General features: G+C 39.8%; 3 protein-coding genes across 4 annotated transcripts in view; 1 reads left to right on the top strand and 2 right to left on the bottom strand.

Moving 5' to 3' along the window:
- LOC143027703 (uncharacterized) overlaps positions 1–11,210 on the bottom strand; it is a 36,250-nt gene extending 25,040 nt beyond the window's left edge. Inside the window, exon 1 of the mRNA XM_076189163.1 lies at positions 10,505–11,210. The gene's annotated coding sequence lies outside the window, so the exon portion shown is untranslated. The remainder of the gene's footprint in view (positions 1–10,504) is intronic.
- LOC143027351 (uncharacterized) lies at positions 7,796–8,755 on the bottom strand. Its single transcript, XM_076188629.1, has one exon. It carries the CDS (start codon positions 8,753–8,755, stop codon positions 7,796–7,798), a length of 960 nt encoding a protein of 319 aa, XP_076044744.1.
- On the top strand, positions 10,157–27,639 carry Hmbs (porphobilinogen deaminase-like protein l(3)02640). 2 transcript variants are annotated; one of them, XM_076189158.1, is made up of 7 exons: positions 10,157–10,481; positions 19,312–19,384; positions 19,578–19,711; positions 22,821–22,956; positions 25,163–25,344; positions 26,885–27,082; positions 27,232–27,639. In XM_076189158.1, the coding sequence occupies exons 1-7, from the start codon at positions 10,419–10,421 to the stop codon at positions 27,571–27,573; spliced, it is 1,128 nt and encodes a 375-aa protein (XP_076045273.1). In that variant the 5' UTR covers positions 10,157–10,418; the 3' UTR covers positions 27,574–27,639. The 2 variants fall into 2 exon arrangements, with proteins under 2 accessions (XP_076045273.1, XP_076045274.1); XM_076189159.1 differs by lacking the exon at positions 10,157–10,481 and having other exon boundaries at positions 19,312–19,407.
- The last annotated feature ends 285 nt before the right edge of the window (positions 27,640–27,924 follow it).

The following is a 27,924-nucleotide window of genomic DNA, read 5'->3' as shown; positions in this document are numbered from 1 at the left end:
CGGGGCACCACAAGCATAGCTCCCCTTCCTGTAAGATACTAGGTGAATAAAAAAAAAAGACAAATAAATAAATAAGATAAAATAAACAAATAGATAAATAAAACCATAATAAAAAATTTGAAGACAGAAACAAGGTATCACAAGGTAATTTGGGTATTTTCCCCCGACACCACTTTTTTTTATAACTTCCTTATTTTTGTCACTCTTCAAGTTTAGTTAGGCTAACCTAGGGTTTCCATACGTCCGTATTTTCCCGGACATGTCCTGGATTAAAGTGTCAAAGTGGGCGTCCGGGCGAGAATCCATTTTCTAAACATCCAGGATTTTGGCGTCTATCACTTCCATCAAGAAATGAAACATGAATTGTTGCAATGAAAAATAATATAGTATTGTGGTTTGAATGTGGTACGGGTACGGATGTACAGTTGGCATCCCGGCACGGGGTCAAAGGATACCATCTAGAAGGAAGGCGAATGGGACGTTGGCTGGTGTGCGTGGCCAGTGCGTATGTGAAGTGTATGGGGGGAGGTACAAATGATAGAGGCGCATTAGAAGAAAAATATAGATAGAGCTTAGCTAGCTTAGGATTAGGTGGCGATACAAGTGAAAGAGAAATTAGAGACGAATGTCGTATTAAATGAAGAACCAAGAACTAACGCGAAAGTAAACGATACGTCGCTCCGTTACTGCAAATATATATATATATATATATATATATATATATATATATATATCAAATAAAACCTTGTAAATAGTAATTAATTTTTTTTAAATCATATAAAAATATATGGTTGTTTGGTCTCTTAACCAGGCAAAAAACATATTGACAAAATCCCAGCGGAAAAAAGCCTCTTACCATCAGAGTGGGCCAAATCCAAGTCTATAAACAAGATTAAAAGTCAGTTCATTCGCCTGTTATCATGTTATATCACATCTTATTAATATAACATAACTGACGCAAATTCCTGGACAGTGGAAGAAGGTGGTAGATGAGGTGGTGTGGGTAACACGTACCTTAAGTGATTGATGAAGGGAGGGGGAAGATAGCTGCAGTTGGGGAACCGAAGTCCAGGCGATTTGTATCACATCTCGGGACCACTCGCCTTCCCTCCAAGGCAAGCGTGAGAGTAGATCAAAGAGGGGGGAGGGGTATGATGGGACAACTCATTAAGTGAACCGTCCTAGGCTAATGAAACCCAGAACTCCTATTGTGAGTTTTAATGAATTGAATAATTAAACACTAGAAATATGCTACTTGACATTAAATAAGGGTTTTAACAGTTGGATTCACACATACATCCTATCTATCCTATCTCCCTGCGCGCCTATCTAGGGGTCCTATCTAGTAAATACTCTTTGTTACTTGCTATTATCCTTAGAGGGTCTCTGCTGGGTGAGGGGATGACTTCCATGGGGTACTGTTCCTCGTTCTGGCAGGATGCTTTTGCTATTGAAGGATATCGGTGTTGTCGATCACGGCGGGAACCCGGGTCATCCTTTGTGATTAGCCTCGTGGTGGGGGAGCGGGTTTGAACACGTAGGGGGCTTCTTGTATTCGCTATCCAGTTCCTTTCAGGTCAGTGTCCCGAGGAAAGGGGTACAGGTACGTACGTGACCCCTTGATACACGAATGATTTGTTCACTGGAGGCTGGATGCCTCTAGACACTATTCACACCCCCATGATGGTCGGGATGTCACACACAGCACTCCACCTGATAAGTTTCGGAAGGGGATTTGTCCCGCAATCACTCTTCGAATGTCTACAGTGCGTAAGCGCTCACTTAAGGATGTAAATCCTTAATAGCCACATGAGGGAGGATAGGGCGCGATTGGGCTCTCAAGGACGTGAGCGGCCCGAACCTCCCTGCTTGACCCTAATGGATAGACTGACCTCTGTCTCGCGGCATGTGAGGTCGTGATGCCCGCTAGCCGGCTTCCGACGTTGCCAATAGTTCTATGTCTCCGTCCCTAGTTGCGAAGGGTACTACGAATAATGTTCATGTGGGAGATGACACAGTTCCAATTGTTCCATGAGGTAGACACTGTTCACGAGCGGGTTAGATACAATCCTAATTATTCTAATTGCCTAGCTTAAAACAAATATGTGGCAGCGCAGGGGGGGGAGGGGGTGTGTTTGGGCGCTTTGTTTGGGCGCGAAAACCGTTGAGCTTGGCTCTGAGAACACAAATCAAAAGGGGGGTGTTTCTAGATAATTAGAAGTCTCTCCCTTCGTTAAGGCACTGAAATTGATTGTCAAAAATGGCACGACAGTTGAAGAGGATAACGAGGAGGAGAAAGGACAGGATGTAGCTACTAGAAGTCTTAAGGACTCTGGTAATTCCCCCGAGTATAGGGAATGAAGGGCCGTAACGGTGAGAAATCAGACGAGAAAATGGGAAGGGAAGACAGCGAGCCGGGTGTCACAATTTCAAAAATTGTGACAATAACTTTTCTATGATTGCAAAATAAATTTGATGCTACTTTAACGTGCGGTCTACTGCAGTATCCGTAGTCTGCACTGGGAAATGATTTGAGTGCTTCTAACTAACCTAAGTACTCCTGACCAGTTAATGTATGTAAAGGGTGCCAAACTTCACGTTCTGCTCGGAGAGGATTTTCCCCCATTATACTAACATAAATAAATTACACTGCGATCTAAGTCTGTGCGAAATTTTAGAACTGGAGGACTTTTTCTTGTGAATAAATGCCAGGTTCCATTCCACGCTCCTAACAACTGCGTGCTACACTATCTACATCCTAACCGCATAATTGTCACGAACAACCTAACTTTCTGCCGTACATCCTACCGCCCACGTCTTCATTCACTCCCGTCTACCCAAACACCCAAGCCCGTGTCCCAATCCTTGGTGCCAACGCCCCCCCCCTTCATCTCACATATTTCGTACGTTCATCCATCACATTCACCCCCCCACCCTTGATCTCAAGATAATAATTTTCTTCATCTCCCCCATCGTCTTCTAACCATCCCGGAAAACGTCTGTTTTGCTGCAGTCGCCTTATCGTCGCGTCTCCTTTTGCTGCCATATCGATGCTCTTTGTACTGCATTTTCCGCCGTCAACTACCCGACGTAGGTCCATGATATGCCGCGGTGTTCTGCGAATTCACGTGTCACAACGCCCCTCGCCCACTGCGAGATACATTTGTTAGCGTGTGGCTTCACCCACTTCTCCTCAACTCGCACCGACGTAGTTCCTCAATTTTAGTAAGCACTGTCGGCGCTACGCTTGGATGTCGTCATTCATTCTTGAATATGGCCTTCTGGGGGACCGACTCTTCATCTTCTCCCGACCTGGACGACATATTATACTAGAAGACTACCTCCACAAGCGACATTAGTGTCCTCTAGGCGATGGTCTTGATGGCGCGGTGATGTCGCTCTACTATCCCGTTTGCACTTGGCCTGTGGGCAGCTCTAAAAAAAGCGTTTTGTGTTCCACTTGTCCAGCATTTCCTTCAGCACTTGCGACCGAAACGCGGTGCCCTTCCCCACCCCCCAAATTTCACTAGTTGATATCGCTACAGCTTCTCTCCTACATGAACCTGCATTGCAGGTACGCCGCCCTCAGATCCACAATTGTACACGCCCCGCTCACCTACCGCCACCTACGGAGAGTCTCACTACATACGTCCACGAAATCATCGCCCGTATGACATTTCACAAAAGGATTAAATTCCCTCAAGTCAAAGACGGGGCAAACCTTACTCTTTGTCGGCTGCACTTCCGGCATTAGTGGCAAAACTCCGTTCTCCACCGGCTCCCTCCAAGGCCTCAGGATGCGTTCTTCAATCCATTGCTGCACTTCCTTATCAAAGTTTCCTCGCACTCCCTCTCTGAGGGTATGTTTGTAGCAACCGATTCTGTTACTCAGCGTAGGCACTCCTCCCTTTAGATGCAACTCCACCTTCCAGGTGACCCCATCGAATGTAGCAAGGAAGTTTTCATCCTCAGTCGTACAAAGCGCAGTTCTATCCACTTCGTCACGTGTCTCCCGCGTGGACGTCTCTCATCATGATCACGCTCTACAGTAACACTACTCTCTTCTGTCCTCGCCGTCATTTTATGGCCCTTGATGACGCTCGGCGGTTCCTGTTCCTCTAGCCATTGGGCCAATCAAGCTTCACCTGCCATCAATAAACTTAACCCCGACCAGCTGCCTGATTGTATCCATTCTTATCACCACTCCAATTCCGTTCATAATCGCTCTGAGGACAAGTACCCTCTGGTTAAAAAGAACATGCACACAGCGATATGTAACTGTGAAATTAAGGTTGCCAAATAAACTAGATCCAACCCAAAGAGCTTCTTTCATCTCTAAAGAACAAAAAATTAGGAAAAGATAGGTCCAATTAAAAATGTCATGATAGAATCGGAGGAAAAAATGAGCAAGGCATTTAACAAACATTTTTTCTCGGTGTTTACTAAGGAGGGGTTAGATAAGGTACCTGACTGCGATCCAGTCTTTAGTGGGGATGAAGAAAGCAGACTATCAAATATCAGCATTAGTTAGGTAGAAGTAGTCAAACAGATTGAAAGACTTAAAGCTACAAAATCCTGGTTCCAGACATAATTTTTCCAAGAGTGTTTTTAAGAGTGTAAAATTGAAATCTCCGACCAGTTAACAGAAATATTTGATAAATCAGTAGACTGTTTTTGTGTCTATTGCTTGGGGGCAGACAAATGTTGTTCCTGTTTTCAAAAAGGGATATAAATTGTCTATATGCAACTACAGTCCAATCAGTTTGACATCAGTTATAGGTAAAATGCTTGAATCAATAATAGTTAATAGACTCAGAGATCACATCAAGAGACATAATTTGATTCATGACTCACAGCATGGTTTCTCCAAGGGTAAGTCCTGTGTGACTAATCTTCTTTTTACACTAATGTATATAAGGCATCAGGTAACAATGATAGTTACGATGTTATTTACCTTGACTTTAGCAAAGCGTTCAACAAGGTGCCTCACCAGAGACTACTAAATAAAATCAAAGCCCATGGCATAGGAGGAAAAGTGTTAGAATGAATTAGAGCTTGGATCAGTAACAGAAAACATTGGGTCACCATAAATGGAGTAAAATCCAAGTGGGGGAGTGTTTCTAGTGGAGTTCCTCAGGGCTCGGTTTTGGGTTCCTTATTGTTCATTATGTACACAAACGACTTGGACAATGGGATTAATAGTGATGTTAGTAAGTTTGTAGACGACAATAAAATAGGATGCCTAATTAGGTCAAGAGATGACACTGAGATTCTGCAGGATGATCTTAACAAATTGTTCAAATGGTTGGTGAAATGGGAAATGGACTTCAATATCTCGAGTGTAGTGTGTTAAACATAGGGCTACACAATCCCAAAAACAGATATAGATTAGATAACACATTTTTAGAGAAAACTGAGTGTGAGATTTGGGAGTTCTAGTGAGTCCTGACCTTAAATCCTGGAAACAGTGCATTAGCACCAGAAATAAAGCTAACAGATATTAGGTCTCATTGCTAGGACAGGTACAAATAGAAGTGCAGAGGTAATTATCAAACTCTAGTGTTAGTTAGACCCATCCTTGACTATGTAGTACAGTTTTGGTCTCTGCCATATAGAATGGACATCAATTCACTAGAATCAGTACAGAGGAGAATGGACAAAATGATACATGGGCTCAGAAATTTACCTTACGAAGAGAGGTTTAGGCAGCTTAACTTACACTCTATGGAAAGATGCAGAGTGTGGGTTGATCTAATACAGGTGTTCAAGTGGATCAAAGGCTTTAACATGGGTGGTGCAAACAAGGTCATCATATTAAGACAACAAGGCAGGACGTGCAGTAATGGATTTCAATTGGACAAATTTAGATTTAAGAAGGAAATAGGCAAGAATTGGTTTACTAATAGGGTGGTCAATGAATGGAATAGACTTAGTAACCATGTAGTGAGCACTGAAACTATTTTTTATAAGAAACGATTAGACAACTTTATGGATGGGGAAGACATGTGGTAATGGACATGGAACTGCCTAGTGTAGGCCTTATGGTCTCTTGCAGTCTCCTTCATTCTTATGTTTTTATACTATGACTGGCTATTGAAAAATTTGGCTGACAAAAAAATGTGTTTTGTTTTTTGATTTTGCCAAAGCTTCTGACAAAGTTGATAATGGCATCCTACTGCACATATCAACCACTTCAGTATAACTCAAATTCTCATGTGTAGCATCAGCTGCCATATATAATTTGTATTACACTACCTGTATAATACAATATAAAGTCACTACTGTATTACTCATTCTCTTTTACTCTGAGTAATAATAAATAAGAGAGGAAGAGAGAAGGAGTTTGAATGTGTTCGAGATGAAATGTCTGAGAAGTATGATTGGGGTTACTAGGCTAGATAGAGTGAGAAATGAGGAGGTGAGGAGAACAGGGGTGGAAAGGGAGTTGGGAGATAGGGTTGATGAAAGGGTATTAGGATGGTTTGGACACATGGAAAGAAGGAGTGAAGAAAGATTAGTAAAAGAGGTGTGGAAGGCAGAGGTGGAAGGAGTGAATATGAGGGGGCATCCTAGGAGATGGATGGGTGGGGTAAAAGGTGCATTACAAAAGAGAGGAATGTCTGTTGAGGAAGGACGGGAGAGGACAGAAGATAGGGGTGAATGGAGAAGGGTTGTGTATGGATGATGCTGTGATGCATGAGGGGGTGGGGGATGGTGGGTGAGGGTGTATGTATGAGAAATAAATTGACACAGCCTGAAGGGATTTCTCCCCGTCTTCTCCTTTTCTGCATGAGGGGTACAGAGAGAGGGGGGTCGCCGAATTTATGAAGCGGCCTTGCTGTGGATGTGCTCTGTCTTGTGACACTGCTTCTGACCCAGGGCAGTGGACAGGATGCAGGGATGACCTGTCATCCAGGAGGTGCCAAGAAGTGAGGGAAGGAAGAGGGTGGAGGGGAGTGGAGTATGTAGGGGTTGGAATGGGTGGGAGTGGTTTCTGTGCCTTTTTCTTTTTGGCTACCTTTCATGTAAGGGGGAAAAAGAGCCTTTGGTATATGTACATAATAATAAACACAGAAAATGTGATCAAATCAGTCCACACAATCCAGGGGTAACTCATGTACAACTACAAAAAATATATATAATCAATATGCCAATGCCAGCATCCTTATGTACCCACTTGTGTCTCATGACGCCAATGTAGGTGTCATCATACTGAAGTGGTTAAAAGCTATTGACATTTATGGCAAGTTGGGAGTATGGGTTCACAATTTCCTCATTGGAAGAACTCAGGCAATTATTGTGGATGATCAAACATCAGAAAATGCCACAGTAACCAGTGAAGTTCCATAAGGATTGGTGTTCGGAACATTTCTCTTCCTGCTGCACATGAATCATATAGATAGTGCACTAAACAGTGTTATTCTTCCCTCAACAGCTTAAAATACAAATATCAGCCTAGCAACAGATGCTGCAGAACATGTCAGTCAACTACAGGATGAATTAGACAAAACTTATACTTGGGCTTCAAAATTTAACTTACAATGCAATGAAGACAAATTTAAGCTGCTGAGATGTAGTACAAATTGTTTAAACCAGGCAACATCATTACACACAGAGGGTAGCCAGAAAACCAAACCAAATATCCACATAAAACGTCTTGGAGTGCACCTCAGTGATGATGACACCTTTCAATGCCACACCACAGAAACTGTGAAGAGAATCATAGTAATGGTAAGATGGGTTACTTACTTGGTTTACTTACTTGGTTTACTTGGTGAAGTTCTGAGGTCAGTCCTCACAGCCATAGTGATCTACCACTGCTGCCAGACCTGCTGTCCCTCCTTGCAAGGGCCAGTTGGTCTGTCATTGTGTTTGATGAGAACCTACTGATGGCGATGTAGCCTGGCACTGGGGGCTTGTCTGGCACCTTCCGTAGAAACCTGTCCAGCACATGCTTGATGTCCACCAAACATTTGGTTCTCTCTCTCACTTCTTTTGGTAGGGTGTTGAAAATTTTTGGACCCTCGTGACCTAGGATGGATGCCAGTAAAGTCTTAAGCCTCTCTGGGGCTCTTGGTGGGAGAGTTTGTCTCTCACACTTTTGCTCGTGCCATACGCTGTGATACAGCTTGATTGTTAAGGACGTGGGGTCAGGGACAAGGCCCTGTAGGATTTTCCATGTATAGATGGCCCTAAACCTCTCTCTCCTCCTTTGTTGGGAGTAGAGACCCAGAACTTCCAGGCGATCCCAATAGTTGAGATCCTTCATCCCTCTGATGTGCCTGGTGTAGTTCCTTTGGACAGCTTCAAGCTTCTGGATGTCTCCTCGTTTATGTGGTGACCAGAGTTGGCTACAGTAGTCCAGGATTGGTTGAATAAGTGCCTTCCAAAGGGTAAGCATTACTTGTACCTCTCTTGAGGAGAAAGTCCTTAGTACCCAGCTGGCCATCCCCCTTGCTCTTTTCATGATCTGCATGATGTGGTGCTGGAAAGTGGCATCATCACCTAGATAAATGCCCAGACATTTTACATGGGCTTTGGGTGTGATTTTCATTCCCCTTTCCATGTGCACTTCGGTGTTGTCTTTAATGCCTTGGTTGGTGCCGTATCTCAAGACCTCGAACTTCTCTTCATTGAACTGCATATTGCAGTCATTAGCCCAAGCATAAACTGTGTCAAGGTAATTTTGTAGATGGTGTACATCTTCACTTTCCAGCACAGCACGGCTGATGTGGGTATCATCGGCAAAGGACATGATGGTTGAGTCCACTTTCCTATTTATGTCATTCATATGAATTAGGAATAGGAGGGGGCCGAGGACAGAGCCTTGTGGTACTCCGCTTACTACCTTGGTTTCACTGGACTTCATGCCGTCGACTGCGACTGTTTAGGTATGGTCTGTCAGGAAGTTGTGAAGCCATACTCCTAGCTTCCCTGAGATTCCTAGGTCCCTTGTCTTGTAGGTTTGAGAGGCAGGACCAACCTTTTCTGAAACCATGATGGTTCTCTTTTATGAGGTTGTTCTCTTCGAGGTGTGTGAACAGTTTGTCCCTTACGCATTTCTCGATTACTTTGACGATGTGGGACGTGAGGGCAACAGGTCGATAGTTCTTTGGCAAGGTCCAGTCTCCTCCTTTATATATTGGGCTTATTATGGCTTGTTTCAGTAACGCCGGGATCTTACCTTTGTCTAGGGAGGATAGCCACAACATATGGATTGGGATCGCTAAGACCTTGCTACATTTTAGGAGTAGGATCGCCAGAATGCCGTCTGGTCCAGCGGCCGAGTTAATCCTTTGCTCCTTTATTGCCTTTTTGATGTCCTCTACTGTCACTTGAATATCGGTAAGTTGGTTTTGGTTTGTTGACTCTTGATTGAAAAAAGTTGTGGGGTCATGGATTTCTTTCTGTTTCTTTGGTATGCTAAACACACTATTGTACCATTTGTTACAGAGAGCAAGAGGTGCTAACTCTTTGGAAAGCCCTAGTTCAGCCCATACTGGATTGCCACAGTCAACTGTGGTCTCCACACAAAGAGAGTAATATCCAAGAACTAGAAAATGAACAATGAATCTTTGGTAAAATTCCAGAACCATGCAAACACAGATATCCAACATGAAACTTGCGTTGTCCAATAGCTCCTAATATAACCTAACTTAAAGTAACCATTTCACAGAATAAAGTGGATTTTTCAAATGCAAAAGAGAGAGAAGTGAAAAATATGTCTGCATGATACTGGAATAGAACCAAGACCTCATTAGATAAATCACAGGGATGATGATACTAGGCTCACCAGAAAAAAAGAGCCTCTACTCCTAACATAGAAAGGACTGTAGGATAATACACTTGAAAAATCCTGGAAAACATTGTGCCTGACCTTCTGTATTCCAAAGTTTATGCCTATGACATTAAAAGGACCAGAAAGAAATGTCAAGTACCTTGGTAGCATGTGCATCAGGGCGGATGAAGACCTCATTAGCCTCAGACTTCAGCCATGATATTAAATGCCCTCCCTCAAAAAAGTGAGAGAAATGAAGTGTACAATGAATACATTAAAAAAAAAAACTTGGACAAACTTCTAATCTCGACCAATTAAACCAAATTGTAAATAAGGTGCGAGATTGCCCTACATTATTACAACGATGGTAGACTACAGCCCATGGCAATATTGCATCATTTGTTTACTTTTGTAAAATCTTAAATTATGGTGTTTATTCCGAACTATCAAATATCATTAACAATTTTATCTGGAACAATTTCCATTGCATAATTTGTTTACTCTTGTAATAGGCTTCAGTTACTGTATTGCAATGTACCAGTCATCCAGAGAAATCACCTTAGTACAGGGTGATCACCGGAACTCATAGGAAGGAGCCGTACGAAGATTGTAAACACGTGAATTCCGGAACAAGCATAAAATGTCTGATGAAAGCAATGGGACCAAGAACAAAGTTATACGTATTGGTTCGAGAGATAGTACGGTAAGGTTATGACTAAAACTTACAATACTGGTCTTTACAAGTCCCATGTGTACTTGGAATTCTTGAACTTTCTCCCAACTTTTTGAATGATTGATGCAACTAGTTCTTGACGATGTGAACTAATTCCCCCCATCCTTCACACACGAATTGCCAAACAATCAGCGGAAACACGTTGGGAAATCAGGATTTCGGGTGGATAAACTAGTTAAGCAAGTGATTAATTATGGGAGTGAACCACAGGGTCGTTCAAAACTTTTTTTTCAGCCTTAACCAGGCCTAACCTAACCGGCGCGAGCAGGGTTTCGGACCATAATCAGTCCACTTTCAAATATATTTATATTTTCTAGACAAATTGTATCAAACACTAAATTAATAACAGTGCTGTTGGGTGTTCAGTATCATGCAAGCACGTTTTTAATTCTTTTTATAATTTTTTTCCATGGAATGGTTGTTAGGTTATGGTAGGTTAGAAGCTTTTCCATGGAATGGGTATATTAGGTAAGAAGCTATTAGATAACATAAGTTTCATGTTGAACATATGTGCTTGTATGATTTTGGATTTCTACTGGCTCTTGTGTTTTATGTTTTATTATAATGAATTGGTAATTTTTTTTCCACATTTTGAACATCACTTTGAATTCTGACCTCTCTCTGATTCCCAATCTAGTGATTGTTACCTGCCCCAACTGGTCCTACTAAATAACGCTCAGTAGCGACTGGCGATTTTCTATGGTGCCCGGGCATTATGTAAGCCTGTTTTTTTCGATTACAATGGTTCATATCATATGAATGATTTGTCTACTAGTGAATTCGGGAAAAAAATTGTTGAATTTAGCAGGAGAAACAATGCACAAAGCAGAAAATCCTTTGCTGAATTTAGCGCCCAGACCATGGAGATGCCACCATCTTTGTTTATGTCCGGTCGTTGGAAAATGTGGAATGGCTAAATTGGGTTAGGTTAGATTAGGAGCTAACCTAACCTATATCACCGCCACGGTCCAGGCACTAAATTCATCAAAGGATTTTCTGCTTTGTGCATCATTTCTCCTGCTAAATTCACCAATTTTTTTGTGAATTCACTAGTAGACAAATCATTCATATGATATGAACCATTGGAACTGAAAAAAAAACACACACACAACACCCAGGCACCTTAGAAAATCGCCGGTCACTACTGGGTGTTGCCGGTTGCTGCCAGGCGTTAATTAGTACGACCCACTCCAACAGTCCAACCATATAGGGTAAAGGTGATATCTACAGCAGTAGCTATGCTCTTCCTGGCTTAGGCTCAACACCTTACCTGAGGGAGCCATATTTATTGTAATTGTTTTTAACAAATAGCTATGATTTACAGTTGATTACAGTTAAAGTTTACTGGAAGAGGCCTTATGTGGCCTGTGACTCCAGTGTGGCAGCCTGATTTCTAGTATGGTGTTGGCCGCGTGCAGTGTTAATTTGTGCTCTATAGTTAAATATTTGCTCTTGTTCCTCTGAGAATTTGTCTAGCCTTGCCTCAAACTTTTTGACTGAGTCTGCATTTACTACCCACTCTGGCAGCTCATTCCAATTATTAATGACTATTGTTAAAGGAGTACTTTCTCAGGTCCAACTGTGCTCTTGGCTTAGATATTTTCCAACTATTTACCCTTGTACTGGACCCCTTTCTAAATTCAAAGAGACCCTCAATGCAGTCTCTATCATATACACCAGTGACGATTTTGTAGGTCTCAATTTGGTTCCCCTGGGATCTCCTGTATGCCAAGGTGGGCAAGTTCAACTTCCTCAGTCTCTCTTCGTAAGAAAACTCCTTGAGGGATGGCATTAATTTAGTGGCTCTCCGCTGTACATTCTCCACAGCCTCCAAATCCTTCCATTACCCAAATTTCAATATGCAAATGCCCTGGAGTGTCATTAGTAGCAAGAAAGTGGATATGATATACCTAGACTTCTTCAAGGCCTTTGATAAGGCTGACCATGGGTTACCCCTTTGTAAAAATCAAGGATATGGGGGTAACTGGCATGTTTAGGTGCTGGATTCACAATTTGTTTTCAGATAGGTGGCAGAGAGCTCCATGGGATCCAAAGTCATCAGTGGGGTCCATCAGGGTTCTGTACTTGGCCCAGTCCTTTTTATCATCGTGATAGCAGATATAGACAAGGATGTGAAATTTTCTTAGGTTCACATCATTTGTGGATGATACTAGGATATATTACCTAATGAATAAGGAGGAAACTTTGAATAACCTAGAAAAAGATTTGGATAAGATATTTCAGTTCAAGGAAATGTAACTTTTAATGGAAGTAAATTTGAGGTCATTAAATAAGGGAAGCAAGAGAATCTCAAAGCACTCCAACATACAGTTGGAGAGTGGATGAATGATGATTGTACACTAAAAGAACATTTAATAAACATTATCAAGACAGTGAGGCAGATGTCTGGATAGATTCTATAGATTTTTATATAATTTTGCGCTAAGGTTCACCACACCCACCACTAAAAAAATTCACAGATCAGTGTTTCATACTGTGACTCATATGAATCTGATTGATTTCTATGGGATATTACTCGTTTTCAAATACTCCCCTCCCCTCTTCCAGTTTTGGGGACATGGGAAAGTGGGATTGTTGGGTGGGGAATTTATGTAGCAGTATTTGACTTGTGAAAAATATGAAAATGCTGGGTTTTCAAAAATCCCACCCAAAAATATGATAAAAGTAGAAATGTGTGTTAAAGTATATTTATATATATATATATATATATATATATATATATATATATATATATACACACACACACACACACAGTAATTGTCAAAAATGCAGGTCTACCCCTTGTGGGTACATATTTATGACTAAAATAGGAAGGCATTTTCTAAGATGAAATTATGTAGATAGAATGTATCTGGCAACCCCCTGCTGTCATGCCGGGCCAACAGAGCGGAATGGGAGGGAGAACCCAGCCAATCACTCCCATGCTGCCATAGGAAGAGCATTTTTTGGGACCTGCCTTTTTTTTCACACTGGCTTTTTTCATTTCCCTAGGGTCTGCATTATTACCATGGCTCCTACAAAGGAATTAACTAAAGAAATAATTGCCCAAATCATTGGACTAAAGAAGGCAGGCCATGGAACTAAAGAAATCAGTGAAATGTTGAAGGTGGCCAAGTCCAAAGTCAAGAGATACATGGTGCAATTTTGGGAGGGAGGAGGGCTGGTGATACCTTCCCATTAACCTGGTGCAGAGGGTTCTAAGAAGATTTATTCAGAGATTTTGCTTTTGTTAGTGGATTTGACCCCAAATAACTCTTTATGATGTTCAAAACCCTTGGAGAAGTCTTCTTATGATGCATTATCCTAGGTTTCTGTGATGGTATCTCCAGCCCTCCTTCCGCCTGAAATTGTACCATTTATTTCTTGATTTTGGATTTGGCCACCTTTAACATTTCAGTGATTTTTTTAGTTCTATGATTTTGTTCTATTTTTTTTTTTTTTTTTTTTTTTTTTTTTTTTTTTTAATACAATATCTCCTATTACTGCTGTGCTGAGTGTGATTATAATACTGGCTCTAGTGATCAGATGTCCCATCTCACCCATGTGTCTCTAATTGGATAGGGGTAGATATTCACCACTGTCAACTTTGGTCACATCTTCTCTGTTCCTTATGTTTCTTTTTGCTGTCTTTAAAACCTTTTCCTGTAATCTGTGCAATAGTCCTTCTGGATAACAGTTTTCACCAAACTCTGTTAAACCATAAAACAGTTTCGGTTTATCTCTGCATTTACCTGTTATCCCCCTTTCAAGATTCCTTTCCTTCTCCCAAAGGAATCTTGTTTGGTTATTTCTAGTTTGTTTATAAGCTTCTTCTGTTTAGATGAATCTATTTCTCCATATTCCCTAAGCCACTTTTCTGTCATTTTTTGTTATCATGTTTGTGTTGAACCAGTCATATTTCTCCTTCCTTCTACTGATCTTCAGCACATGTTTATACACTCCCAGGTTGTCTTTTTGAAGAAAGATTTCCCATTATTTCATAGTCCAAGTGAGATTTGTGAATTCCTCCCAGTTTGCTTCTTCAAAAGGTTTCATAAAGCCTTAGTTATCAGCCTTCCCAAGATTGAGTCTGCTTTGTGTGAGTCATTTCTTGGCTCTATTTCCTCATCCTCTATGTGAGATAAAAATGTTACATGATCACTTTTACCGATGGGGCAAAGATATTTCAAAGAGCTAATGATATCTGGCTCTGGTAGACAATAGGTTCAGCTTCAAACGAGTATAATTTCTTACACAAATCAACTCGCGGTAAATCACCTCATTGTGGTCTTCAATTTTACATTTGTAGTGCTGACATTTATATATGTATATGTATATAGTGTTATTGTTCATAGTAATGTCATGTAAGGTATGCCCCCCCCCCTTTCTGTCTCCAAGTCTACATGACTTGGATGGAGTGCACAGTGAGCAACAGGGTCCAGACCCTCCTCTCCACCCCTACCACATCCTCCTTGTTTTTGCACCTAAAACACACCCAGTGTGGGTGGCCTGATTGTCCAAACCCAAGGAGACAGATCCATACCTGAGGTTATCTACAAATATTCTGCATAATCAGAGGAGATAGAAGAATTAGGTAGTTTCTGTAACATAGGATTTTATACACACACCCTCAGAATATCCCAAATAGGTGGGTTAAACCTAGATAAAAAAAAAAAAAGATGTTTAGGGTGAGTAAACCACAAGAATCTACCTTGCCATTTTATTCCCACTTCTAGTTGACCTCACTCCAATTGAGATATCCATCAAGGACATTTTTGAGAGTTGTGCACAACATTTCCTGATAACCAGTATCATTCCAAGTTGTTGTCTCTGGGGTGGGGACATATGTCACCATGAGGTCTCTTCTATCCATTCAATTCTAAATTTCAGGTGGATTGCTTTAGCTTTGTTTTGGGTGTTATGATTAATATGTCATCTACATACCATTAAGCTTTATCTTCGACCCCTTTGCATTCAACCAAGAAGAATATAGACAACATTATGGTCTCCCTGTGGGGTTGCTGTTTATGGCAGTAGCTGCAAATCTTTTCTTAGGGACATTAGAAATAGACAACATTGAAAGAATAATAGGGAGACACACCACATGGCTAAGGTATGTAGACGACATATTAATCATAACACCCAAAACAAAATAAGAACAAACATCCAAAACAAACTCCAATTACTAAATAATGCACACAAAAAGATCAAGTTCACTTTAGAAGAACAAGAAAGGTGTTTATCATTTTTAGACATAACAATAATTGGTTTATTAGAACAGATTCCTGCCCAAAATATGATGTACGCAGAAAACAAACCAACAAAGAAAATTATGAGTGGAAGAGTGGTGAGCTAAATCAGTGGAAGGAAAGAAAATTATGTCCACTATCTATCAGGTCACAGTGAAAGAATTAAATCAGGTATAATCACTGGATTCTTCCTATGCACATACAGAATATGTAGCAAGAATAAACAACCACAAAAATTATGCCAGAACACACAGAACCAGCAACTCGGTTGTAACACACATAGACAAAACAGGACCTCTACCAAATTAGAAAAACAGAAAAACTACAAGGACTTAAAAAAATGAGAAAAATTATAGAAGCTGCAGAAATTGGTAAAAATAATTCTGATAACAACTGAGAAGGATTCATCACATGATGTCTCCCAGTGGCAACACTAACAATCAATGATTGGAGAAGACAAAAAAGAGGGAGGAGCAAACAACACTTGTAAAATATATGTAACTGTTTATCTATCCAGTAGATCTAGTTTACCTTGAAAAAGATCAGTATCAAAATGTCAGTAATAAATTCCAAGTTCTTATGTTTTCATTTCCTCTGTCCTCAAATATATACAGGTAAACGTCGACTTACGATGGCATTAGGTTTCGATAGAGCCATCGTAAGACGATCTCATCGTAAGTCGATCCCCACTCTGTTCCGTGGTCACTGTACCTAGCCTACCTGTATATTAACCACCAGAGATACTGAATATAGCCTATTAAACATGTACAGTAGTTTATTTAATTATTTTTATCCTTTTTACCATATTCAAACACTATAATATGTATTTTCAGTACGGACTTAAATCTCGCGGGCAGCAGCCAATGCCAGCCGTACGACGTGACGTAATAATACTCGCATCATAAAATATAGTCACCGCTTATATCGATCGTTCTCTCTTTCACCCGCGAATTTTGAAAACCACAGAGAATGGGATTTAGGACACATTTGAGAGAATGTAAAAACACAGGGGCGACTACAATAAATATAATCAAGACGCCAATATGGCAGCGTCGCGAATCCACTTGCTCCTCATGACGCCTACGTGTGCGGCACCGTATGGAAGGGGTTAAATTATCATATCGTCGTCGTCGTCATCGTAAAGTCGAACAATCGTAAGTCGCGGCCATCGTAAGTCGACGTTTACCTGTATATATATATATATATATATATATATATATATATATATATATATCCTTATCTTTCACTATTCCCTCTAACCTAACAATTTCTTTTCTCTGCTATTCCATGATCTCTTTAGAATCTGCTGTATACCTTTGTTGTCCAAACAACCAGGTGTTTTGGACTTTCAGTAGTTTGTTCATCATATGTATCTGCGCCTGTGTTTATGGTATTGAGAAGACTGATTCTTTCATTTGTTATAAAGTGAGTATTTACCTAGTTGTATTATACAGGAAGGGGAGCTATGCTCGTGGTGACCCATTTTTGTATCTCGCAAGATCAAGTTTGTTCTTAAATTCTTGTATTGTGTTTGCACACACTATTTCTTCATCCAATTTATTCCATATATCTATCACTCTGAGAAGCTGTTCTTTTTCAGGCCTCTTCTGTATTTATCCTTTTTGAGTTTCATTGCATGTCCTCTTGTTTTTCCTCTGTCCCACTTTAATAAGTCCTCTCTATCAAGGCATTCTTTTCCTTTCATAATTCTGTAGATGGTTATTAGGTCCCCACATTCTCTTCTTTGTTCCAGGGTTGGCAATTCCAGTTCGGCCAGTCTTTGTTCATATGTCAGGTTTGAAAGTGTTGGGACCATCTTTGTCGCTGCTCTTTGTATTCTTTCTAATTTTCTTATATTCTTTTTTGTACTGGGTGACCATATGAGCACTGCATATTCCAGTTTTGGCCTTATCGGTGTTTGTAATATTTTCTTGATCATTTCCTTATCCAGGTATTTAAAGGCTGCCTTTATTGATCTCATCAAATTGTATGTTTCTCCGACTATCTTATTTATATGTTTATTTGGTGATGATTACTCCTAGGTCCCTTTCAGAATTTACTTTCTTTACTTCTTTTCCATCAATTTTATACTGTCCTGATATTCTCTTTTTGCCTTTTCCAAATTTAATTATACTGCACTTCTTGATGTTGAATTCTACCTCCCATCTCTTGCTCCACTCTGAGAATTTGTTCAGATCCCTCTGCAATGAGTCACAGTCTATTTCGGAGTTTATTCTCTTTAATAATTTTGCGTCATCCGCAAAGCAGTTCATGTAACTTTCAATGCCTTCATCCATATCATTTGCATACATAGCAAACATTATCGGAGCTAGCACCAATCCCTGTGCATTTACCTAGTTGTAGTTGTATCTTACAGGAAGGGGAGTATGCTCGTGGTGTTCCGTCTCTGTATCTCGCAGTGTCTAGTTTGCTCTTAAATACATGTATGGTTTTTGAACACACTATTGTTTTGTCCAGTTTGTTCCATACATCCACCATTCTGTGTGGAAAGCTTTTTTTTTTTCAGGTCTCTTCTATAACTGTCCTTTTTGAACTTTCTTTCATGCACCCTTATATTTCTCTTATCCCAATTTAGTAAGTCTTCTCTATCAAGGACTTCCATGCCTCTCATGATATTATAGATGGTCAACAAGTCACCTCTTTCTCTTCTCTGTTCCAGAGTTGGTAATTCCAGTTTTGACAATCTATCCTCATATGACAATTTTGAAAGTGTTGGGGCCATCTTTTTAGTTGCTCTTTGGATTCTTTCAATTTTCCTTGTATTCTTTTTAGTACTGGGTGATCGTAGTGTTGCTGTGTACTTCAGTCTTGGTCTTATCAGTATGACTAGTATTTTTTTCACCATTTCTTCATCTAAGTGGGTAAAAGCCACCTTTATTGATCTTAGCAAGTTGTAGGTTTCTCCAACAATTTTGTTTATCTGTTTATCAGGGGACATGTCCTTTGTGATAATTACTCCTAGGTCTTATTCAGATTCCACATTCTTTACTTCCTTTGTACCATTATGGTACATTTCTTAATATTGAAGTACACTTCCCACTTCTGACTCCATTCCCAAACCCTGTTCAGATCTCTCTGCAGCAACTCACAATCCGTTTCAGTACTCACTTTCCTCAGCAATTTTGTGTCATCTGCAAAGAAGCTCATGTAACATTCCACACCCTCATCCATGTCATTTACATAAATAGCAAACATCATTGGAGCCAATACTGATCCCTGTGGAACTCCACTAATCACCTCTTCCCAAGTAAAACTTTTGTCCCTGAGAACTACTCTCATTTTTCTTCCATCCATTTCAGTAGTTTACCTTGTATCCCTCCTATGGTTTGCAGTTTTCTTAATAATTTTTTGTTTGTGTGCAGGGGGGGGGGGCTTCATTTATAGTGCTTAAACGGTAAGGACAGTGACTGTCCTTACCGATATAGGGTGGGTGTTTTGACTTAGCCACTTCTTACTCCCCATTCCCTTATAAGTGGAAAAAGAGCCTTTGGGCTACATATGTATGATTTGTTTATGATGTTCTTTTGCAGTTAGCCATGAAGCAAACATATACTGTGAGAGATTTGCTGGCCAACCAAAACCCAGAGCTTGTTTTTGAAATAAGTAAGTTTTCATGTGCAAATAAGGTAAACATTTCTCAAGTATGATGGTAGTTATGATAATTATAATAGTGATAGAAATGTTAACAATAATAATGAGTTGCTTCAAGTTTCACACATTGAAATTTGTAGCTGTACATGGTCATAATTTTTTCATATCATGTGTTATTATTACTACATGGAGCATTATTTTTCAGCAACTATGAAAACAAAAGGTGACAAGATCCTAGACAAAGCTTTGTCAAAAATTGGCAGTAAAAGTTTATTCACTAAAGAGTTGGAGATGGCTCTTGAGGACGGAAGTGTTGACATTGTTGTACATTCATTGAAGGTATGTTTTCTCTAGGGGAGGCAGTTTATGTTTATACATACATACATACATACATATACCAAAGGCTTTTTCCCCCTACACGGGGGGTAGCCAAAAAGCAAAAGGCATAGAAACCTCTCCCACTCATTCCATTTCCCATACATTCCACTCCCCTCCACCCTCCTCCCTCCCTCCCATCTCGGCACCTCCTGTTTATGTTTATATTTTTTATTATTATTATTATTTATTTTTATTTATTTATTTATTTATTTATTTATTTATTTTTTTTTTTTTTTGTCAGAGTGTGAAAGCATTAGATAATGGTGGAAAATCATTTCAAGATATTTATCTATTCTTTCCAAAACTGTTAGAGGCTAAAGTTAAGAGTGGTATATTTACTGGTCTGCAAGTAAGGAAAATGTTAAAGCCAATGCAACTTGAGAATGCAATGGGTGATGTTGAAAGAGAGGTGTGGTGTGCATTTCAAGGTACAAGTAATGGATTCCTTGGTAATAATAAAGATCCAAACTACAAGCACCTCATAGCAAAACTTTTGGAAAGTTATAAGAACTTAGAATGAAGAAGGTTATTAAAGGTGCAATTGAGAAAAGTTACCAAGGAAGATATGACACTGCTATGATGGGAGACTAAATATGGTCACTGGTGCATAAAGATCAAGGGGCTCACAGTAGGAAATCGCACTCATCAGTGCATTTCTATCATGCTCTTATAACTGTATCACATGCTTAACTTACATTTTCTCATATATGTATATATACTATATATATATATATATGTGAGAGAGAGGCAGAGGGGAAAACACACAAATAGTACGAGAGTTTATTCTTTAACTAGTTTCGTACCATAGTGCAAAACTAGTTAAAGAATAAACTCTCATACTATGTGTGTTTTCCCCTCTGCCTCTCTCACAACCTGTCAATATGTAGTCATATATATATATATATATATATATATATATATATATATTTTACATACATAGATATTTTATAGAACAAATTGCTAATACCAGCAATATCATTCAGACAATCAGGCCAGGCTGTCACACAGCTTTGAACTTTGGTCCCTCTGAGTATGAGTCCTAAGCATTACTGCTCTATACTGAGATTGTACAAAAGTTTGCAAACCTGGTATAGTCTTATATCCAGGATTAGGGTAATTGGAATCTAGAGCATTGGAGCCCATTTTCTACAAAACATGATGACACCAGAGAACAAGGCTGTGACTAAGCTTTTATTCACATTGCCATCATAACTATTATAAAACAAATAGCTAGTAGCAGTGATGTAATTCATACAATCAGGACTGGCTGTTGTGCACCTTTAAACTTGGGTCCCTCAGCTTGAGACCCAGGTGTTACCACTCAACCACTCAGATTGTACAAAGGGTTTGAAACCTGATATGGTCTTATACCCAGGGTTGGGACAGCTGAAATATACAGCCCTGAAGCCTGTTTTCTATGAAACATGAAGACAACAGAGAACAAGGTAGTAACTAAGCCTTAATTTGCTTTGTTATTGTAATTGTTTTAGAACAAATCTCTTGTTGCAGTGAGGTAATTAAAACAATCAAGCCTGGCTGTTGCACACCTTTGAATGGGTCTCCTCTTTCTGTGCTTTGAGTTGAAAGCACAGAAAGAGGAGACAAAATAAAAAATTTCTACAAGAACACCATGTCCACCCATTATAGAGCTGATGAGGATGCCCTCAGAAAAATAATCAACAGACATGAAACCCACCAATGGCAACTACAAAATTGACCTGATCATCTACAAAAACATCCAAACCCTTTATTAAGAACAACCCCTGTCAGAGGACCCTGGAACTTCAGCAGAGCCATTTCGTATATAAATACATCTGCTGGAAAGGGAACTGTGATGCCCTTAATGAAACATATATAGGGGTGACTGTGACGAAGCTAACAAGGCACCTTACCCTTCACCTCTTCAAAGAAGCTATTGAATGACACCATGAAGACGTGCATCAAACCCCACTGACAAGGAAAATCTTGGAGGAGGGCACCACCATCCTGCAGACAGAAACCAACCACATATTTCTTCATATCCTGGAGGCCTTATATATGAAGTAAAAAAAAAAATACCATGAACAGACAAAATGTGGACCCATTTATTATCCCCAAATCCAGAGAAGTTGCACATCGCTTTAGAATCACATCTGATCAGCTAGTGGGCAGAGCCACACATCATGCCTCCTGATTGGCAGTCCGGATCAACAATGTAGTGTCTGTGACCCGAGTTTTACGTATAGATATTTGACCCTTGCACCTTGTACTCAGTAGTATTAAAGATGCCTAACTGTTAGGCAAAATCTCTGCATGAAACTAAGAAGAGAGTTCCCATGCTTTTACCTCAACCTCCAGTGTTGTTTGGCCAGTTGATTAGAGAACTCAGCACCACACAGCACCCCAGCATAAAAAAGTTGAGAATGCCAGCAAAAGAACTTATGAATACAGAAGCTGAAGCAAAATTCAATAATATCTGCCTAAAAGAGGATTTGCTGTCCAACTATAATAATATATTTACCTAATTGCAGGGCCCCGACATGGGTAAGTACCCCCCCCCCCAAAAAAAAAAAAACACACACACACCACCACTACCACCACCTTCCACATCTGATGGTCACTAGCATGATTCACATGTAACATTCATCCACAAAACATTTATACACACATAATTCATGCACACAACTCATGATAAATAGATCATGCATTAAAAGTACATTAGGGGGAATTTGCTTTACCTTCTTTTCACCAAAAGTGCCCCCCCCCCAAAAAAAAAAAAAAAAAAAAAAAACGTGCCTAATTGGGTCCTGTCTCGTATTCTCCAATTTTCTAACATACCTAGACTCAAACTCTATATATATATATATATATATATATATATATATATATATTATATATTTAATTTTATTTTTTTTTTTTTTTTTTTTTAGTTGTTTTTTTGTATTCAATCATTTTATAAGCAGGTAAAGCCAATAACCAGTACAAATTAGTAAACAAATTATTATATATATATACATATAAAGTATGTACTTTTTTCTTTATTCTTTTTAGCCCCTAATGAAGGAATTACCAGTATCCATACATTTTGCAGGACCTTCCTACTACACTACCAGAAGGAATGGTTATTGGTGCTGTGTGTGAACGGGAAGACCCACGAGATGTTGCTGTCATGCATCCATCATACAAGAGTGAAACACTTGCATCACTTCCATCAGGATCAGTCATTGGTATGGCAAGTCACATGTTGTGTATGTAAAGAGTGTGCATAAGATAAGATATTATTTCAATTAAATACCTAGATAATATAATTTATTTAGTTACCTTTAGGTCTTTTCTATAGAGCAGGTACCATCTCCTTAGGGCCACACATCTTCAGGAATTTGAGCCATGAGGAATAGGCTAATGGATGGTACTTTGCTGATTCATCCTTCATCTGTCACACTCTTCAACCTATCAATCTATTTACCAAGGGCTTTTTCCCCCTTATATGGGAGGTAGCCAAGTCAAAAGACACACACCCACTCCCACCTATTTATATCCCACCTATTCTTTTCCCATCCACCACCCATGTTTCCCTCTTTATCTTAGGTCATCATGGATGACATCCCTGTCTCCTGCCCATTGCCCTGGGTCAGAAGCAATATAGCAAGACACATCACATCCACAGCAAGCCTGCTTCATTTAATTTATGACCCCTCCTCTCTGTCCCCTCATGCTGAAAATAGAGATAATGGGGGGAGAAATCCCTTTGGGATGCATCAAGATGTCAACCACACACAACCCTTCCCTACTCCCCCCATCCCCACTTCCTCTCTTCCTTGTAGCAAAGTATCATCCATACACATCCATTATCTACTCACTCCTATCTTCTGCCTTCTCCCTTCCTTGCTCAACAGACTCAAAGCCCCTTTCACCCCATCCATCCATCCATCTCATCCTCAGACATCCCCTCAAGTTCATTCCATTCACCTCTGCCTTCCACAGCTCTTTCCTTTCTTCACTCATTCTTTCCATATGTCCAAACCATCCCAAATACTCTCATCATCCCTATCTGCCATCTCCTTTTCCACCGCCACGCTCTTTCCCACTATCTAACCTTGTAACCCTTACCATTTTTCTCAGACTTTTCATCTCAAACACAATTAAACTTTTCCAGTCCGCCTCTCTTAAATTCCAAGTTTCTGCTCCATGCTGTGTCGTAGACACAATCACCCCTTTACATCCATTCCCAGCTGCCTATTTCTCATGACATTTTATAATCCCCCAAAATCTACAATATACCTACTTCCCCCACCCCTCCCTTTCCTGCTGCATGTGACCTAGAGTAACCTAAAATTATTGGCTTCCTCCATCCTCTCTCCTTTTACATCTCATCATCTTTTACCCTCATTTGCCTTCAACTTTCTCCAATAGCATTCCTTCCCAAACTCTGTTACTAGCTGCCTTAATCCCACCTCTTTGAAGTTAAAACAGAAATTAGCCACTCGAGTCATCACCAGTTGGATGTGAGGGTGTAGATGGGTTTTGAAGGTGAGAAGTGTAGAGATGTCTATATTGCAGGACCACCACTTCCAGGTATCTTTTATTGCTGTAATACTCATCTGAATACATTTGTGTGGCATTTATCAGGAATGAATCTAAAAGTGCATCATCATCGTAAAGAAGTAAACTGAGGGAGCCCTTCAGTACAGGGTCCAATTTTTAGAATTATTTGGTGTTTGGTAGAATACTCTGTAAAGGACACTAAAATCTCAAGTTAAATGTGTTTGGTATATGAAATTTCAAAGTTATGCAATGACCCAAAACCTACCAAAACCCTTTTTATGTGAGAAAACTTCAGTTATGTGAAACAATGCAAGACAAGTATGTCTGTGTGAGGCAGATGCACAAAGTTTATATACCCTACTCTTCCTACCACTGTACATATGCCTCATTGCGCTGTTGTACTTGAGTCTCGTATAAATATTTTTAGTGAAGAGAGCTTCATGTGCTTAGTTTATTTCTTACATAAGTGAAATTATTTTACTTTGTACTGTACTTACTCCGGAAGGTTGAAAGGGAAACGAATGTATAATGATTCAAGTATGTGCCTGTTTTCTAAAGTCATGGTTATCCATTTTAGTGTCTACTTTTAAACACACTCATGCACACTTGCACATGCATATGCACACATAATGCAAGGTAAAAAAAAATTCAGTTTCATATTACCATAAAGGGGGTAAAAAATGGTCATGGAATATAAACCAATGCAATTAATGTAAAGGTTTATTTGATTTATGCAAATTCAGCTCATGCAAGGTTTTGGCAGAACCAAACTCACATAAATTGAGACCCTGGTGTATGTCATTGTTGCAAAAATTTAATTTGATATGTCGAGTTCATATCTTGGTTTATCATACTGGTAACATGCATTCTTTTCTATAAATTTTACAGGTACGAGTTCTTTACGGAGAGAAGCCCAGTTAAAAAGAAAATACCCCCATCTGAAATTTGAGAGTGTGCGAGGAAACTTGAATACACGCTTAGCAAAATTAGATAAAGGAGACAAGTACACTGCCCTCATTCTTGCAGCTGCCGGTGTGATCAGAATGGGATGGGAAGAAAGAATAACACAGGTTAATAATCATGACTTTTTATTCCAGTAGTCTTATACCTAAAACAGTTGGTTACATGTATTTCCACCAAAATTCTCAAGTCTTTGGTTTCTCTCTCAATTTAGGATTGGGGTAGGGTGAGGTTTTCCCTACCGCTTGTGAATCCCATTTTGAGGCCTTGCAACCCTCTCCATTTTGTCCTGCCAAAGAAGAGGGGGTCAAGATTACAAAGAAGGATTTGAAAGTAGAATGAAGGAAAACCAACTGCTGTCTCACCTTGTTGTGCCCTTGGGTTTGATATCTATCTGGGAGTTGATGCTGAAAGTGAGGTAGTAAGAATAAATTGACAGTATATCCAGTAGTCATTGTTAAGCTTTTCTCCCAGTAACTAACAACTTTGTTCTTCCTGCTAACATCCAGAAATCCTTGGGTGATGGTGCATAACAATGGGGGCAGAAGATAGGGACCTCTGGACTTCTTTAGTCACAACCCACACAGCAGGTGTAGGCACAATGGTTGCCCTGTGGTGGAATTAGAGAACAAAACAGCTCAGCAATATTCTGCACAACTAAGTAGCCTTATTCAGGATCCACTCTGCTGACCCCAGAAAGGGGTGTGGGAGCAGCCCCTCACCAAGGCCACCCATATGAGGTGTGAATAATAATAACAATAACAGCAGGGAGGATCCACTAGTTGTCCCAAAACCAAAGTCTCTGTTGCATTTCCACCTTGTCCCACAGTACTCACTGGTGAATGGAGCAAAAAGGGCCCTATCTTCCCAAACTTGAGAACAATCTACATTAGTAACACTAGAGCAGTTGCCCACCATCCCCACAGTCAACACACCCAAGCTTCTGGATACTGGCCTGGGTAACCAAAGCTGCTCCCAGGGATTGGTGCCACCTGTGTAAGTGCCAGTGGCAGGGGTGTGCTGTAGCTGATTGGCCTGCAACTCTTAGGGTCGGGGTTCACAGCAGAGACACTGATAGAGATTCATATCTTCCTGGGAATATTGCAGGGATCACCATAGGCAGGCTCTCTCCATGATTCCCAAGAGCTAAGATGAGAGGGAAGAAAGGGTGGTGGATGGGAGTGAATTTGTGCCTTTTGACATGGCTACCTCCCTTGTAAGGGGGAAAAGTCCTTGGTATATAGATAGATATGGTAACAACCAGTCATTCTTCTTAGGCCACTTCATATGATGGATGTATTTCTCTTGGGATTTATTGTTATGTTTTTTATTTATTTTTTTATTCAGTAATGTTTCTTCTATACAAGTAGCTTCATGTTGTCTATTGATAGGATTGCCTTGAGACATGTTTAGGTATGATTGATCAGCTGGTACCGACAAATATTTATATATATATATATATATATATATATATATATATATATAGATATATATATATATATATATATATATATATATATATATATATCATAGAACTTTAACAAATACCTTTGTTGGTCCCAAAGATTTGTAGAATAATTAGAAATTTATTGAAAAGTAATTTTTCTGTTATAATTTTGCTAAATAGTTTTACTATTATTAAATATACAGGCTTTGGAAAAAGATAGTTGCATGTATGCAGTAGGTCAGGGTGCACTTGCTGTCGAGTGTCGGGAAAATGACCAAGACATCTTGGACCTCCTCTCTCATATTGTGCACAAACCCACTACAATGGCAACTGTAGCAGAAAGAGCATTTATGTTCACTTTAGAAGGAGGATGTTCAGCACCAGTTGGAGTTAGCACAAAGGTTTGTACATATATTGAGTTCTTCAGTCTTTGAATTGCCCTGTTTGATCATGTTTGATATGATATATTCCTTGGATATGCTATTGAAATATGGTAATATTTTAACACATTTTGATGTATTGTTAATATGAAATTAATTATTTTGGACAGGTAGAAGATGGTGTAGTTACTGTAGAAGGTGGGGTTTGGAGTTTGGATGGTAGTGAGGAGATCAAAGGGATATTATCTTCCAAAGATAATGAAAGTTTAGATTCTGACAACTCAAGTGAAGGAACTCCTGCAAAACAACCTAGAGTTTCCCCAGCCTTCTGTGGTATAGTGCCTGCCCCTGGTGAACTAAGTAAAATCAAACAGTCATATGAATTAGGAATTACTCTAGCAAAGAGTCTCCTTGAGAAAGGAGCCAAGAGAATATTGGAGGAAGCAAAGGCAGCCAATGCCATCAAACCACCCATTGCCCCTCAAGCAAGTGTCACAGTTAAGGCATCTTAAATGTAGTACTGGTATATTTGAGATGTAAATATGGGATAAAGTGTAATAAAGTAAGCATAAAGTGAATGTATGTGTTTGCCTAGTTGTAGAACATGCAGTTGGAACTCTCCTGAAGGGGTCCCATCTTTGCCTCCACTCATCAAACTTTAAGTGTGTTCTCTGTAAGAAGTTGGAAGGTGAGTAATTGAGAAGACTCAGCAGCCACCAAAGGGATGATCTGAAACCAGGTATTACTGGTCAATCCCTTGGTTTGTGATATGGGCGCTGGTGAAAATAGGACTTGAGTTTGCCTAAGTTGATGAGAGGTCTCTGCTTTAAGTTTCAGAATCTTTGAACACTGATCAGTCAAAT

Source organism: Oratosquilla oratoria, chromosome 8, assembly GCF_046742065.1.
Source record: "Oratosquilla oratoria isolate Oo_2021 chromosome 8, ASM4674206v1, whole genome shotgun sequence".
Taxonomy (NCBI): Eukaryota; Metazoa; Arthropoda; class Malacostraca; order Stomatopoda; family Squillidae; genus Oratosquilla; species Oratosquilla oratoria.
The sequence above is the reverse complement of the archived record's forward strand: the minus strand, read 5'-3'. Positions and strand labels throughout refer to the sequence as shown.

Bases quoted from the DNA above. Each gene is read 5' to 3' on its own strand.
- LOC143027351 (XM_076188629.1), bottom strand. From the start codon at position 8,755: ATGTCCTTTGCCGATGATACCCACATCAGCCGTGCTGTGCTGGAAAGT.
- Hmbs (XM_076189158.1), top strand. From the start codon at position 10,419: ATGTCTGATGAAAGCAATGGGACCAAGAACAAAGTTATACGTATTGGT. The intron at 19,712-22,820 runs GTATGTTTTCTC...TACATTTTGCAG, and splicing joins TTGTTGTACATTCATTGAAG to GACCTTCCTACTACACTACC. The intron at 25,345-26,884 runs GTTAATAATCAT...TTAAATATACAG, and splicing joins GGGAAGAAAGAATAACACAG to GCTTTGGAAAAAGATAGTTG.